Source organism: Cryptotermes secundus, unplaced genomic scaffold, assembly GCF_002891405.2.
Source record: "Cryptotermes secundus unplaced genomic scaffold, Csec_1.0 scaffold523, whole genome shotgun sequence".
Taxonomy (NCBI): domain Eukaryota; kingdom Metazoa; phylum Arthropoda; class Insecta; order Blattodea; family Kalotermitidae; genus Cryptotermes; species Cryptotermes secundus.
This window is the reverse complement of record NW_019734360.1, coordinates 952,760-970,054: the sequence shown is the minus strand read 5'-3', so window position 1 is coordinate 970,054 and position 17,295 is coordinate 952,760. Positions and strand designations below refer to the sequence as shown.

General features: G+C 40.4%; 1 protein-coding gene across 8 annotated transcripts in view; it reads right to left on the bottom strand.

Moving 5' to 3' along the window:
• Positions 1-17,295, bottom strand: part of LOC111868860 (dystrophin, isoforms A/C/F/G/H) — a gene marked incomplete at its 3' end in the record, with an annotated part of 149,664 nt that overhangs the window by 36,410 nt on the left and 95,959 nt on the right. For all 8 annotated transcript variants that reach the window (XM_033753202.1, XM_033753205.1, XM_033753206.1 and 5 more), the window contains 11 exon segments: positions 358-532; positions 2,429-2,635; positions 3,533-3,675; positions 4,407-4,596; positions 5,378-5,555; positions 7,789-8,188; positions 8,650-8,911; positions 10,307-10,426; positions 10,810-10,986; positions 11,633-11,871; positions 13,816-14,051. In XM_033753202.1, coding sequence (XP_033609093.1) covers positions 358-532; positions 2,429-2,635; positions 3,533-3,675; positions 4,407-4,596; positions 5,378-5,555; positions 7,789-8,188; positions 8,650-8,911; positions 10,307-10,426; positions 10,810-10,986; positions 11,633-11,871; positions 13,816-14,051 — 2,327 coding nt within the window.

Here is a 17,295-nt window from a genome sequence, read left to right as displayed (position 1 = left end):
TTTAAGATCATTTTAGTGAAAGTTTCATGTTCCTATCTCATAGAATTTAAGAACAATGATGAATAAATAATTTTCGAGCAAAATTTAAATGGCCGGCTGAATATATTACCGCAGGAGCCGCGGCCGCGGAATTTAAATGACCACGTCAAAGGGTTAAAGACATGCGTACACTCGAGAAGAGTAATTCTGGATTATTGTTAAGTCGGATTACATGATTTTTGGACTATTTGTACAGAAAAACTTGATCTTTCCGTCATCAACATACCATAGTATTATACCAATAATTCCTTTCAAATTTACAGCATAGTAATTTATTTTTGCTTTTGCTTCAATGTAAAGTTATACACATATACCGACCCATTTCGTTGAGACTCCTAAACCCCTCTGTCCTCTTGTCTACTTTGTCCTTCAGTATTTGGTATTTGCCCTTCAGCTGGAAGAGTTCTGCTGAGGAAGTGACACTGACAGAGGATGGTACTTCTGTCTCCAATTTGCATAACCAGGACGTGAACTCTTCCACTCCTTCAATTACCTGTAAAGTAATCCATATTTATAAAATCCTAACACTCACTATTCTGCCATTATGGGTTTTAGTGGGTAGAGCTGATAATACTTACATAAAGAGTAAGAAATGGCAACGATTAACGGTAACAGAAGGAACAACGGTGATGGTATTGCAGTGTTAACCTTTGCCCAAGAACATTCATGGCCTACCTTATAATGGCAGCACCAGCACTTTGTGCATTATGTTATTCTACTAAGTTGAGTATCTTAATAGATCTTAATAGATGTAGAGTACACATTTTTTTATAGTCATAATTGGCAAAACAACCCCTCTGTGCCGTGGCCTTCCTTAAAAATTCTACCAGACTCGTCAATTCTGCCGTGAATTAGACCATCGGGTTTTCACTTCCTTGGATTCTAAAACAGTAATTTTTTTACACATCAAGGTCATCAGCCTCGTGTCCGACCTCCAACCTGGAAGACTGGGCCTGTCTACACTCCAAATTTAATAATGAAGTTGACAACCATAACAATTTCCTGTTGAACCTTTAACAGGCTTTGTGGTGTTTTGATTAACTTCTTATCATGATCATGGGGGCAGCACTCTTGCTTTATGTATGGAGAGACACAGGACTAAAATATCACACCACTCGCTCGGTGAAGTTTAGTGCCAACTTTTGCGGATACAGGGCGTCACGTGGTCAGGGCAACGAATCCCCATGGCCATTAATTTCGGTTTTCTAGACCAGAGCCGCTATTTCCTTGAAATAGCCCCTCAATTATCCTCACAAGGCTGAGTGGACCCCATTCCAGACCCACTACTTCTCAGAAAAAAATTTGGTAGCACCGGGGATAGAACACGGACCTCTGGATCTGTAGCCAGGAACGCTGACCACTAGACCACAGAGGCAATCCTAAAATGCAAACACAACTTTTTATTTTAAATGTCACTTGTAATTTACATTTAAAATTCATAAAATATAATTTGTTGCTACATGTTTTGAGCCCAGTAGCCATCATCAAGAAACTGTTAAATGATCAAAATCATTACACTGCATTGGCTCACACGTCAATATATTTCCATGTTGTCATATTCGAAAATGTACTCGCACTTTCCTCATGTTATTTACATGTTGCAGCATTCATGTTGTGTTCCTTTGTGCATGGCTTTCCTAGACCTTCATGCAGTCTAGTGATTTCAATCAATTAACAGTTGCCTGATGATGGCCTCATGAAACATGGAGCAACAAATGACATTTTATGAATTTTAAATGTGATTATAAGTGACATATAAATTACAAAGTTGTGTTTGTATTATAGATGGAAGTGAGTGAGTGAGTGAGTGAGTGAGTGAGTGAGTGAGTGAGTGAGTGAGTGAGTGAGTGAGTGAGTGAGTGAGTGAGTGAGTGAGTGAGTGAGTGAGTGAGTGAGTGAGTGAGTGAGTGAGTGAGTGAGTGAGTGAGTGAGTGAGTGAGTGAGTGAGTGAGTGAGTGAGTGAGTGAGTGAGTGAGTGAGTGAGTGAGTGAGTGAGTGAGTGAGTGAGTGAGTGAGTGAGTGAGTGAGTGAGTGAGTGAGTGAGTGAGTGAGTGAGTGAGTGAGTGAGTGAGTGAGTGAGTGAGTGAGTGAGTGAGTGAGTGAGTGAGTGAGTGAGTGAGTGAGATATTAATGCAACAGGATACCAAAATACAGTACTAGAGTATCAGTTCAGAAACTGGCAATCCTAAAATTCTTGTTTCCCTCAGTTCTTACAGGTAAACTCCAAGGACAGTACATCAAATTGGGCTATTACCAAATACTTCCACAGGTTTTTGAACTCATTAATCATCCAGCATTTTGCACAATACAGTTCAAGCTATTAACATTGTCATTAAATATACCATACAAAAGCAAAACATAAGCATTATGAAAATTGTGGAAATCTTACCGTCCTGCTTTTCTCTAAAGCATCCTTCAACCGAACGTTTTGATCCTTTGCACCTTCCACTACCTTCTTCCATTTTCCAACTAATGTTTCAACTTGTAATCGTAGCTCTTCTGCAAATTTTGGGTCAGCATTATTCAGCAGTTTCTGTGATGTACTCTCTATGTTGTCAACATTGGGCTGAAGTGTTTCTACATCATCTTGAAGAGCCTACATAAAATTTGTATATGCTAATTCCTTTACTGTAATTTGTTAAGTCGTGACAACACTTCTATATCTGTCTCAGTAAGTTATGATGGCACTGTTACAAGTCAACAATTCTGAAAGAAACTGCTACCATGCGTCTTTCTGCAGTTCAGATTCCTTCAGGTGTTAACAAATTTCCACATTCTTATGACCACAGAATATCCTTCACAGTGATCATATTGCTGCTAAACCCTATTAGTCTCCATTTTAACAATCCATTACATTAAAAAATAGTTTTAATAATATTATTCATCTTAACAATTTTTATATTATAGCCCATCTTAACAATCCATTACCTTAGAACCAATTTTAATATTCTTCCTCCAACTTAATAACAGATTTCCTTGAGCTCACTTTTAGTAAAAAGTAAAGCTATCCCTGTATCAGGCCATGGAGGCCCACAGGGTTGTGAGACGTTGAGGTTAACACATTTTCTAGACAATTGGCTCACAGATGGTGGCAAGGTTGTCAGCCTTATGCACCGGATCCTCTTTACCCCCAAGAACATTCCAATAATATTCCTGGTACTCATTTCTGTCAGAGGCTGAGTCTACTCCAGGGCCATAGTGTGGCGGGACGGATTAGGTCAATTGAAAAAAATCCAATGACCTCATCAGGACTTGAACCCACTACCTCCCAGTTTGTAGCATAGTGCCTTAACCAATTACACTACTACGTACCCCTCATATTTCATTAGTAGCAATATTAATATCCACCTCCAGCTTAATAATCCATTTCTTTAAGACAAATTTTAAAACTATTCCCCACCTTAACAATCTTAACAAACTCTGTCCTCCCTTTTATCCCAAATTCTTCAAAAGAGATAATAATAAAATTTCAAAACATGCCAGATCTGCCTACATTCGACTGCTCCAGCTGTGCCTCCAATGTCTCCACATCACCAACTGGCAAGTCTTCCTCAGCTTGTAAGAAAGCTTCTACTTCTTGCAACCATGAATTCAAGCCTTCCATCTCATCCCGAAACTGGCGAAGCAATTCAATGTCTGAAAAAATATATGTTAAGCTTGTCAGAATGGCTTGCTACCGGTTAGAACAGTGCAGGTGTACATCTCTCACCTTCCTTAGTCCTACCAGGCAAATTCAGGATAGGTGCAGTAACCCTCTGAATACAAAAGCTCACTCATTCATGGAGCGATAGCACTGTAATTATGTGTAGCTCAAAGTGGTGTGCATAAGTGGTTAATAAATCCATTCATCAATCTACAGCCACGGCAAATCATGACAATACTAAAGAAATTGGCACATAATGTAAGAACTCTATTTTAATGGATTAAAATCACACTCTTAAAATTGTGGTCTTCTGAAGTGTGACAGATTGAAACCTGATATTCTGGTGCAACATCTTTAGGGTTGTAGTGTGTGGGTTCATAAATAGGTTTGGTTACTTAGGACAAGCCTATTCCTTAACCTACATATTTCAACCCTGAAGACGGAGGCGTCATGTGGCTCCAAAATATCAGTAAGTGCCAACAAAACTAGGTGGTGTCACAATCAAATAGCCCACAATGTCAATAATCACCACCACGAAAACCTCAAAACTTAGATTCTATACCATCATTATTTTATCCAACATCCATCAAAATCCATAATCACCCTGTCAATCCTCATTACATATTCACACATGTGATAACCTACAACTCTCATACACATATACAAATAAAAATAAAATTATTCAACAAGGGAATCAACCACCTGGAAAAACAAAAAGAATTACCTTTCTGCAATTTCTTTTGTCTTTCATCAAGGATTACTGGGATGTCATTCCATCGGGCATTGAGATCTTGTAGTTCGTCTAGTAGTCGTTGGCTCTTTGCTTCTGAGCCTGCTCTGTGTATCAGCTCTTGACCAGTAGTGTTGACATAATGAAAACTGTTTTGCTGTTCCTCAATTGTCTTTTGCAGCTCCTAAACAATCAATACAAGCTACATACTACACACCCTCAGTATAAAGCAAGTGTAAGGGGACAACTCTAGTACTTGCATTTCGCTTCGCTTAGTGGGGGGTGGAGCCCAACTGGGTTCACTCGGCACAGCGGCCACTGATTGGCCTATTGTACCTGCCCCCAGGTGATTATGATGATGGAGAATTTGGTGGAATGAAAATTTGGCTGGGGAAACCGAAGTACTCGGAGAAAGCCCGCCCCAGCACCATTTTGTCCACCACAAATCCCACTTGACCAGACCCAGGATTGAACCCGGGCCGCCGCAGTGGGAAGCCAGCGACTAATCGCTTGAACTATGGTGCGGTCTAGTACTTGCATTACAAGTAAAACTGACATTTATCTATGTACAGCAGGATTTCTGGCCATCTATAATTCAGCAAGTGAAATGGGTGGGCATTAAAGTTTGCTAAAAGGTAAAGTTGTTCCTGTGCTTAACTAACTAAGCACTATGCCATGAAGGCGTATGGGGGAGTGGATATATACACCCATATTTTCTTGACCTGAGCACTAGTTGCAGGTGAGTGGTCAGCTTCATGACCCAATTCTTTACACCTGGGGAGAGAGCCCCTGGTACCCACTGGATAAGAGATTGGGTGGACCCCAGAGCTGGTCTGGGTTACTTAGAGAAAGGAAAATTTTTGGCCCTACCAGGACTCAAACTCCAACCTGACGGTCATCCAGCCCACAGCCTGTAGCTATACAAAATATATGTCTACTGTTAATGGGGTAACTTGCTTACTTACTTTGAACTTCTGCAGCTGGTCTTCCATGACAGCTGAGTCTGTCACTACTGCATGCTCTGAAAGCAACACTCCTTCCACATTATGAACCCATTTCATCAGTGCTTCCATGGCTTCCAGATATTTCTGCGGAGGAGACTTGTCCACTGCATTATTCAGCTCAGTCTGTTTTTCAGCCAACCTATAATAAATCAAATTACATTTATACAAAGGGGGCACATGGTAGTGTAGTTGGTTGAGGCGCTATGCTACAAGCCAGAAGGTCGTGGGTTCAAATCCCAATGAGGTCGTTGGATTTTCCTCATTTACTTAATCCTTCCAGCCGCACTAAGGCCCTGGGGTTGACTCAGCCTCTGACAGAAATGAGTACCAGGAATTAATTAAATAATTTTCCTGGGGAGTAAAGAGCAGGCGGCACGTAAGGCTGACAACCTTACCGCCATCTTTGAGCCGACTGTCTAGATAATGTGGGACCCTCAACGTCTCACAACCCTATGGGCCTTTATGGCCTGGTACAGAGATACCTTTACTTTTTTACATTTATACAAAGGCTGCCACATACAGTGCTAACAAAGTGCCATAGAGAAAAATTCTGGAGATCCAATAGGTTTCTGCTTTCGTTATGGCTAGATTTTTAAAAGCTTATTATATGCCTGTGTGTGTGTGTGTGTGTGTATATAAAGCGGAACCCTGGACATGTGACTATATACAGGGTGTCCCAGGAGGAATGGACCAAACTTCAGGAGGGTGTCCCTTATGTTAAAGTATGCTGATATAACCCAAAACACCTATGTCCAAAGTTGAACAGTTACGGAGATAATGGCCAGAGAAGTGTCAAACTTTGACCGGCGTTGCACACTTGTTGATTACAAAATACATATTAAAACTGGCAGGAATATGTGGATTCTGTAATGTTAATAATGTACGTAACATCNGTAACATAAAACTAACTTGTGAGTGACATGAAGCCATAAAATTGAAGTACAAAATACTCGCTCGCCATGTCACAATTGTCCTTAGGGTTTCCAAGCACTATACATGACGCATGAATGGCAAGCGCTGACGTAACGAGGCTGACTGCTCGTTCTGGTATAAGTCAACTACATAAGTATGGCTAGGGTGAATCACCGCACTCAAGTACAAATATAGATAAGGCCTCTCAGCTGACAGGTACAGTGCGTGGACCTGTCAGAAGACCACACTTTTCTTGGGCCATTATCTCCGTAACCGTTCAACTTTGGACATAGGTGTTTTGGGTTATATCGGCATACTTTAACATAAGGAACACCCTCCCGAAGTTTGGTCCATTCCTCCTGGGACACCCTGTATATATACATTGCTATCAGAATATCAACTGGAAGAAATGAGGCTGTTTGTGATGTTCCACAGAGGTCCTGACATAGTGTCAATAAAGCTCTCCTTCTGAAGCAATCCTACCCTGAGTGTATATACATTTACACATAAATGGCTGTCAGTCAGATAGGGTATGCATGTATAACCTGTTCCTATTTGGAAAAACGTACACTTACATTTGTTTTAGGATATCTGTCATGTGCTGTTTGGTTATTCTGTGAAGCTGATTTGAAACTATATTCTCAATTGTCCAGTTGTGAAATAAAAGAATATAGTCTACGGCAATGATGACACTGAAAATTTTGGAATCTTCACATTGCAAAATCCCCATTTAATATCTCTAGGGGATCACCGATTTCATCATTAAACTGTGCTGAAACTAAAGTGGAGGAAATTTAACATCAAGATCACCAATTTATGATGAATGAAACTGAACATGGACAGACTGAAAAACTAAAAATCAGTATTATAACGGACTGAGTAAAGTCTTAAAATCTTTATCAACTTCAAACAAGATAAAAAGGCCTGGTACATGGTGAGAGACAGCATAATCAGGGGGTTAAGTTTCTAAAAATACACTGAAACCCTTATTTATGAATTCTTTGTGGAGCACTGGATTTGAAAACTAAACTGAGGTTAACCTTAAATGGAAGTAATTTATCACAGATATTACTGGCTTGAAATCACTAAAAACAAACAATGAATGAGGGAAAATCCTATATCAGTGAGCATTAAATTTGAGAACCACTGTATATTGTTCGGAGCCTTCAACAGGTGGGCTTCTGAAACTCTAGTAACTAACATCCATTGACATGCAATGTTGACAAAATTTATAATCTAAGGAGACTGAACTATTAATGCCTTAATATGTCTTTTTGTGTCTTCTGAATGTATGTTTCTGATAAGGTAAAGAGTTATTTCAGTCTTTGGAATAAGAAGGTCCAATGTTTCTTAAGTAACTGATATTTGTGTGTCAGGTACAGTGCCATCTGTCAGTGGAATTGTGAAGAAATGTACTCATTCTTCATAAACCAAAACTTATACTCAACACCAGCTCATACCTAAGCATCAGCTGTCCCCATCTCTCCAGGAACTGATTCACATCAGCATTAATGCTCTCAGCATCACTTCCAGCTGCCTGATTTGATGACAGTTCTGCTGCTTGTTCTCTTATCCCACTGATGCTGTCTTCATGCAACTTCACTGAACTGATCTTCACTCTACATTGCTCCAGCTGCACTGCCACATTTACTTGCCCAGGTGAAGGACACTTTGTTCCTTCCAGCCATTTCTGGTAGCCCTCCAAAATCAACTCCAAACTGCTTATTTCATTGTATAAGCGTTTCTTTTCTTGCAGAAAATCAAGCCTATCCTTTCGCTGTTTCAGCAATACAGCAAGACCACTCCATCGATGTTCTACCTCACTAATTTTATGTTCTTCATCTTTACTGGATTCATTTTCTGGAAAAAAGAAATAAAAGTGGTAAGCCAAAAATGTGTGATTACATTTTTGGTAAAAGAAAGCTCAGAACCAAACGATATTCACGAAAGTATTAGAATACATGATTCCCTAACAAAAACACAGGTGTATGAATGGTGTACTGCATCCCAGAACCCCAGTCAATCATGTGAACTATAAGAAGTTGAGCTTATTCTGGATAACCACCACTTCCTGTGCATGTAATATCACAATAGAATGCCAATGCCCATAATGTAAAATCATTCACAGGCACCTTTTACATTTAAAAAAGGGAATGAAAGATTAGTTCCAAAATTGCAGATGAATGCTAAATAACGCTTTGAAACAGGCCATGTCCCCTTCTTCTGACATTACTCCCATTTCATCCACCAAAATTATCATCTTATTATATTATGACTTTTACAGACAATACCAAATAAATAGAGAAAGCATATCAACTTGCCACTTTTAATTTCCTCTATAAGATGCTTTCCCAAAGCTATCACCCTGTCCACTTCTCCCTTGTAGTTCTGGACATCTATCTCCATGTCTTTGTACATCACCAGCTGCTCCTCCAGACCGAGCCCATCAAATGCTGCCGTCCTTCTGGCAGACAAAGCTTCTTCCATGTGATCCATCCAGGAGTTGAGCTGGGTTAAAGCTGCCTCAAATTCCAGACGAGCCGTACTTCCAACACGGCGCTTCTTTGATTCACTGTGATGAACCTGGCAACAGAAATTCAAATTCAGCTGTCACATATGTCAAATAACAAAGTAAAACTGAGGGTCGAAGATAATGAGCAATTTACATTAACACTTTGCAAAAGATGACGGTGATCTCTGTTAATGTTGTTGAGTCCCTGCAGCATAACTTCCACCAGAATCCTCACTGTTTGTATCTGACTTGTGTTCCTTGAGTCCTGAGGTTGTGTTCTTTGTGTCCACTATCTCAGTACTGCATTCCTCATAGAGGCTTTTCGTCTGCATATTGAGGGTCATCAGTGCTTGTAAGGTCAGATGTGTCTTTTCAATCTTTGCACTCAATTCCTCACACAGATCCAGGGTCCATTGGCAGACAGATACCAGGGCATCCTCCACCCAATTTTTTATGGTCTCTTCCTTTTTGGACTGAATTGGGTGTATCAGACCTCCTTCCTTTCCTACCCGGCCCTCAATGTGGCCTTCCTTTCTTCTTGGCCACTCTTTTATCACAGCTCCCACCTTCACAAGGCTAGCTTCCATTTTGGCTCTCACCTCTGTTTGGCCAGCCCTAATTTCAGCTCTCATTTGCTCCCGGCCAGTCTTTATCATGGCCTCCATCCTCCTCTGGAAGGCTTCTATGACAGTGTCCACGTTGCCCTCTGTCTTTTCTTGAATGGCATTTATTATGATCCCCATGCTACCTTCGGCGATGCTGATTAACCCCTCACATGCTCTAAGCTACCCTTAATGAAATACCATAAGAGGTTCATTTTGAGAATCCAACAATTCAAACCAATCCCACTTCTGACACCAGCTGTCAATGTGTCGGGGACAAGACATGTAGTTTGCATTGACAACTGGATTTTGTGAATGCTTGTGACTCATAACTACAAATAATTATGACACTCTCACTAATCTACACACTCTACAAATCACTACAGCAAGGTAGTTTGTTATGTCTTCACTAGTTGTGGATAGGTACCAGTTTCTAACAGTGGAAATTCCTCTGCTCACTGCTGACAGCTAACTATGAATACTGACTCCTAGCTCACAATCATCTGTCAGTCTAGTAAACTGTTGGTGGCCCTCACCAGAAGTCATGCTTGGTTTCAGGCTCCAAGGGACCCCATGACTAAGAACCACTTCCAACAGTTCCTCTACTGTTGCATACATATCCATTACCATGAGAACATGTTTCCTGAGCCCTTATCTAGGAACATCAGCCTCTTCTGGTTCCACTATTCTGGCTTTCAGCAGAACATATATGAACCTCCAGAATAATGACACTTTTTTCTAATGTTATACACTAAGAGCTCTACTTACCACCTTCACCCCCCAATATTTTTCAAACATGTGTACATAACATTAGTCAAGACAATCAAAGCCATATCTCAAATTAAAAGAACAAGTGAAACTCACTGTTTGACTGCTGACTGCTGTAACTGTTTCATTCATTTCCCACTGCTGTCCCGGTGTCATGACAGTCGCTGCTTCTCCTGATGCTGGCCTCATGTGGAATTCAAAACCAGAATTTGATATCTGAATGAAAAGAGGAGAGTTCACATGATACTAATATATCACAGCAAAACATGCATAAGACAGTTCTTAACATAACTTAAATAAGATGACAGCATATTAAGACAAAGATCTATTTTCTGGACATAACCCATCACCCCTGTCTCACAGTTCAGAGACAAGGACTAGTTCTATCGATTATGTCAAACGGAGTGAGATAGAGTTCAGTCTCCAAATTCTGTTTCAAACAAATATTAGGATAGATAATGTCTCAAAAATTGATCATTGTAATAATGTAAGTATAATTATTACAATCTTATCTTGAACCTTCACTTCACATGACAACACATGGATGAAAAAAATAAATAATTCAGCTCTTAACATAATAACTTAAATATAATTCTTACCCTTTGACCTTGAACTTCAATTATCTGAATGAGTGCATCCCACCGATCCTGAAGCATTTCTACTTTCTCGAGCATATTGCTGCTGTCAGGCGAATCAAACCCAGACACTAGCTGCTGTATTGACTCCTGAAGGACTAGAATTCGTCTCTGCTGTGTATCCATTCCCAGCCTTAGGACCTGTAACAACATTAACACACTGAATGAAGATGAACAAAAATCCAACCAAGACGACTAATATAAGTCACTGCCAAAATTTCTTTTTCAAATAGATAACATTATAAACCTCAATTTTCCTGCTATATAGGTTAAATTACTGTAACCTAACTTTCTTCGAAGAAGTGAAGGATTATACTGAAAGAACATTAGCTCCTTTACACCTCCTACTTAACAGAAAAATTTTTGATATGACAAAATAAAACCAGAGAAGCACAGATAAAATTTTTGAAACAAATAGTGTTATATACCCTTCCATATCATAAAACTACAAAATTTTACTAAAGCTTCATCTGATTCCTGACAAAAAAAAACTGTTAGTATAAAAGCATATGTCAACGCATCCATCATATATAAAATTACAAGTTGAGACTATACAGCACTGAATGACAGATTGAGTAGTTAACGAGGGATTTGAAGGGCTGTGACAGGAAGTGGTTGTCGCCTAATTTGTGATACTATCCCAGAATTCTCCTGGAGAAACTAAGGAGAACCACAAAAGTCACGAGTCAGTACAGTCAATTTCCAAGCCATGATTCAAACTAGGCTCTTCCACACTTGCTCATGATCTTTCTCAATAAGATGCAGGAGTGTGGTGCCTGACGTTTACCTGGAGTCTCTTTATCCTGTCAAGAACTTCACCAATCTCCACCAGAGGATTGGCTTCCATCAACTTCAGTTGAGTCTCCTTGTTGTTGAGCCACTGCTGTATTGCCTGGAACTCATCTGTTACTTGAGTCCACTTTACTGCAAGGTTCTGAAGTTTGTTACACCTGCCCTCTGTCCACTGACAGATATGTGCCCATCGCTCACCAAGAGCTGTCAACTGGTCCTCCATTTGCGAATATGCTGCAAGTAAAGAAGACTTCCTGTACACAGTTTGAACAAGTGTTCTTAAGATTACAATCTTCTGCAATGATGATGTACTTTTTGGTAGATGGGTACCAATGTTTCACACCAGCCTGTTGCCTTCATCCTCAAGGCTGTTCTACCCTGAGGACAGAGGCAGCACATTCCTCCTAGATGTTGGTATCAGTCTACTAAACTATATGCTGTCACATTCCATAGTAATGTAATTTCCATCTCAATAAACATGATACCTATTTGGAAGGAAACTTCCAGTGAGTTGCTAATAAAACAGGCAATGAGTAAAAAAATGTTTATATACAAAAAAATAAATGCATACTTAAGCCACTTCTCAATGCAATCGCTGTCAGAATTGAGGCCCTTGTCATGTGAGGGAATAAGTTTTCGTATGCCTCTGTCAAAGAAGTCCGCCACCTGTTAGCAGAGCCACATTTTGTATTGCAAAACACTAAAAAAACTGCATAGAAGCCATTCAAAACTAAGTATATGTTGCTGTCTTGTCACCAAAATGCAAGGCAAAATCATGATATAACGATAGAAAACAGATGTTTTGAAAATGTGGTACAGTTCAGATATTTGGGAATGACGAAATCAAATCAAAACCTGATTGAGGAGGAAATTACAAGGAGATTGAACTCTGGCAATGCTTGCTACCATTAAGTCCAGAATCTTTTGTCTTCTCGTCTGCTGTCCAAAAACATAAAAATTAGAATATACAAAACTATAATTTTGCCTGTGGTTCTGTATGGTGTGAAACTTGGTCTCTGACATTAAGGGAGGAACATACGTACACTGAGGGTGTTTGAGAACAGGGTGTTAAGGAAAATATTTGTATCGAAGAGGGATGAAGTGACAGGAGGTTGGAGAAAACTGCATAATGAGGAGTTTCATAACTTGTACTCTTCTCCAAATATGATATGGAATGATCAAGTCAAGGAGGATGAGGCGGGCAGGGCATGTAGCACAAATTCGGGAGAAGAGGAGTGCATATAGGATATTGCTGGGAAAGCCAGAAGGAAAGAGACCATTGGGAAGACCAAGGCATAGGTGGGTGGACAGTATTAAAATGGATCTTAGAGAGACAGAATGGGATAGTATGGATTGGATTGATCTGGGTCAGGATAGGGACCAATGCAGGGCTCTCGTGAACAAGATAATGAACCTTCAGGTTTCATAAAATGCTGGGAAATTCTTGAGTAGCTGCAAATTTGGCTTCTCCTCAAGAAGGGCTCAGCTCCATAAGTAAGTAAGAGGCCATTCAAAACAAAGGACGTGGAATGCTGACATCTGGTGTAGTGTTCCTCATGACAATGCTCATCTGCATACAGCTGCTTGCCCTGAGCACTACTCTATAAAGAGCTCCTACAACAGCTGCATAACTGCAGCCTTGACATCTTCAAATGACCAAAATGTATACCCATCTAGCATTTTTATATGGGGCTAAACACATGGAAGTCACAAAGTAACAGGTCAGGGCTATACGAAGGACGGTTCAGCACTTTCCAGTGCATGCAGTGCAGTGTAGAACAAATGTCATGTGGCATGACATACTTCATGAATATATCAAAGTGCTTTCTCTTGATGGTGGCAAAAACGTCTCAGAGGGTATGACAGAAGCACTGTACACTGATGGTGATGTCGGGGTTCTGAATGGTAGCTCACTGATCCTGTTTGTACAATTTTTCACTGGAAACACTGGCATTTAGCCATGTCACACTGCCCTCATTCACTCTACTGTACACTTTCTGTTATATAGCTTGCAGCTGATGTGTTATGTACCCAGCCATATTTGCCAGTAGTGCCACAAACAGGTTTCATTTGAACAAACTTTATATTAACTCTTTCACACCATTAAAACAGCAATAAATAGAGGAATGAATACTTTCATGCATTTACAATATTTGTTTCTGTACCCAACAGACATACCACTTTCTGGACTGCTTTCATCTACAACCACAACCATGTTTGAAAGGGCATCTACGACTCGCTGCTGCTGCTCTAAGTCTTGCTGCAGTTGTGTGTGTTGTTCTATCTGCTGCTTAAGTGCTTCATAATCAGGTCCTGTCTCTGCCATGTGAGATATCCTGTCTTCAGTGGCTGTCAACCAATGCCGCAATTGGTCTAACTGTTTCTGCTGAAGGTCCATAAGAGTTTCATGAATCCTGCAAAATATACAAACATAATAACATAAAACCAAGCACTATGACATTACAGCAAAGACTGGGCCAGAGTTAAAAAGAACTGGATTGGGTGGTCACACCAGCACACCCACAGACCAACAGATTTTACTACCGTACTACATTACTACTTATTCAAAGACATATGCCATAGAAGTTTTATGAATTACATTTTGACAGTAATAAGGAGATACCAAGTTTAAAGTCAAATATACCGTATTTACGCATGTATAGGCCGCGTGCGTGTATAGGCCGCAGCACAATTTTCAGACAGAAATTATAGAAAAAATAATTTTCTTGGATTATTATTTCAGGAGTATTACACCCTGTATTACTAATTATGAATATAATTTTTTTTAAATGAAGTGTGATTTCGAATATAAGCCGCACCCCAGTTTTCCTCTTGAATTCTTGGCAAAAAATGTGCGGCCTATACATGCGTAAATACGGTACTATTAAAAATGTTAGAAGAAAGTGGACCTGTTTCAACAACAATTTAAAAGCAATTTAATTCTTATAGAATGTAAGATCTATAATAGCTTATACAGGATGCATCAGAAAGAATGGACGGATTTCACAGGGCAAAACAATTGGTAAGGCTTCATCAAATCGAAGTTTCATTGTTACCATCAGATTCGCCAATACATGCAGTTTATTTGTGAATTACAATATCATCCATATGATGTCCCTGGCTTCCGCTACAGATGTCGAAACGTTTTCTGAAGTTACTCATCACTCTCACGGTCCTATCTGGTGGAATCGCCGCGATTTCTTCTTGAATCGCTACCTTAAGCTCATCCAGTGTATGTGATTCATGTTTATAAACTTCCGCCTTCAAATGGCCCCAAATAAAGAATTTTCAGGGCACAAGATCTGGCGAATGTGTGGGCCAAGGAATGTCACCGCGATGCGAGATGATGTGCCCCAGAAAGAGCCCTCTCAGGAGATCCATTGTTAGTCGCGCAGTGTGAGCAGTGGCCCCATCTTGTTGATGTCCTCAGCATCAACAGCAAGCTCGTTCAGCCTTGCAACGTAACAAGCACTTGTAACGGTTACTGCACGGCCGTCCTTCTCAAAAAAGTAGGGCCCCCAAACACCAAATTCTGCTACAGCACGTTACTCTCTCAATGCGAAGAGGTCTCTGGCACAGTTCTTTAGGATTGGTTACTGCCCAAAATTGTGTTCCAAGTAGGGATCCTGTTGAGACGTCCGAGCTCGAAATGAGTGCGGAAGGCTCGTTGTTGGCAATCACAGACTCTATTTTTCAAAAACATCTCTATGATGAACGCACGCTGTGCACCCAACCACTCCATGTTACCAACTGAAACTGCATTCTCCCGCCAACCCAATGGTCGAGCTCCCCCCGTCATGGCATAATCGTCGGTTGAAATCCATCCACTTCTTTCTGCCGCACTTTGTATAACTATAACATTTGGCCTTGAATGTAATCCTTGGATTGAAACTACTGATGCAGGAGTATTATATTTCAGTTGTTATTATATTTACTGGCCACGCTGTAGCGTAGTTGGTTGAGGCACTATGCTACAAGCCAGAAGGTCACGGGTTTGATTCCTGATGAGATCATTCGATTTTTCAATTCACTAATCCTTCCAGCAGCACTGTGGCCCTGAGGTCAAGTCAACCTCTAACAGAAATGCATACCAAGAATCTTCCTGGAGGTAAAGGGTGGTCAGGCCGGCACATAAGGCTGACAACCTCACTGCCATCTGTGAGCAGACTGTCTAGAAAATGTGAGAACCTCGACATCTCACAACCCTATGGGCCTCCATAGCCTGTTACAGGGATACCTTCACCTTTCACCTTTACTGTATTTACTACCTACTACTCTGTATTTTTGAGATGGAATTTTCAAACTGCAATTGAAGTGTGAGCAATCCTGTCTTGGTTTATCACAATTCACCCCAGTTTCTCAAAGCAAAATCTGGGACAATCTTAAGATTGAACCTTCATTACTTCCTTCCCAATCCTTTCTTAACAGACATTACATTCCAGTGATTAGGACTCCAGCTTTACATTCAGGAGGCTCTGGCCTGAAATTCCAGGTTGCAGACTGGCTAAACTGATCGAGGTTTTCTTCAGGTTTTCTCACTCCCTTCAGGCAAACACTAAGATACTGCTTTCATTTCCCCCGTATGAGTTCCTTCCACACTCTGTCAAATTCACTAATCATCCTCTCTTCTTTCAAACAGTAAAATGTCTTGGATTCTGAAGATGGGAGCTTCTGGGTCAATATTCAGATGGATTAAACATAATTCCTGACAGCATAGGATGGTTGCAGAGTACACAGTATATAAATATCCCATTACATCTGGGCATTACCTAGACTGCCTTTCCATGGCCTTAATACGGAGATCTTCCCATCGAGAATTCAGGAGCCTCATCTGTACCCGCACCTCACCTTCTTCATCCCTGGAGAGGCCACCTTCAGAAAGCATACGGGCTCCTTCTTCGAGCACTGCTCCCACACCCTCCTGGTGCCCTGCCAGCTCAAGCAGGAAGGCCTTCAATGTCAAAAATAGAATTGACGTTAACAACTTGATTGCCTTATACAAACTAATACAAGACTGGCCTGTACACTATATCTGGCCTTCCTGAATACTTTAATCCATTTTGTGGCACTGTTTCCAAATATATTTTGGTCTTTATTTTACTGTAAAAGAACTGTATATGCAACAAGGAAGGGAAAACACTGATCTCACATAATTCTATCTAATCTAATATATCTACCTGATTTAATCTATCAAATCGAATCTTATCTATTCCTGTTGCTCCCAATTGGAGCATAGGCCATCTGTGAAATGCTTCCTTTCGCTTCAGTTTCTTAATCTTAGACAGTTGTTACGCCTCCTTGGACGGGGGATTAGCGTGCAGCAAGGACACTACCTACACAGGATCACACAAACACAGAATAAACACAGACAAACATCCATGTCTTGAGCGGGATTCGAACCCATGAGCCCAGCAATCGAGCGGTGATGCCATTTCATGCCTTAGACCGCGCAACCACTGTGATAAGCTCTCACATAATGAGGTAACTAAAATGACACAAGACGTATAGAAATCAGTAGAGGTAATTATAAAACATAATGAAGTAGTAATGCAAAACTACAATATGACATAACAAGAATATTATGATATTAAATTACCCACTATCTAATTTTTACGATATTTATTGCATTGTAAGGATGGTACAGTCTATATGGTTTAC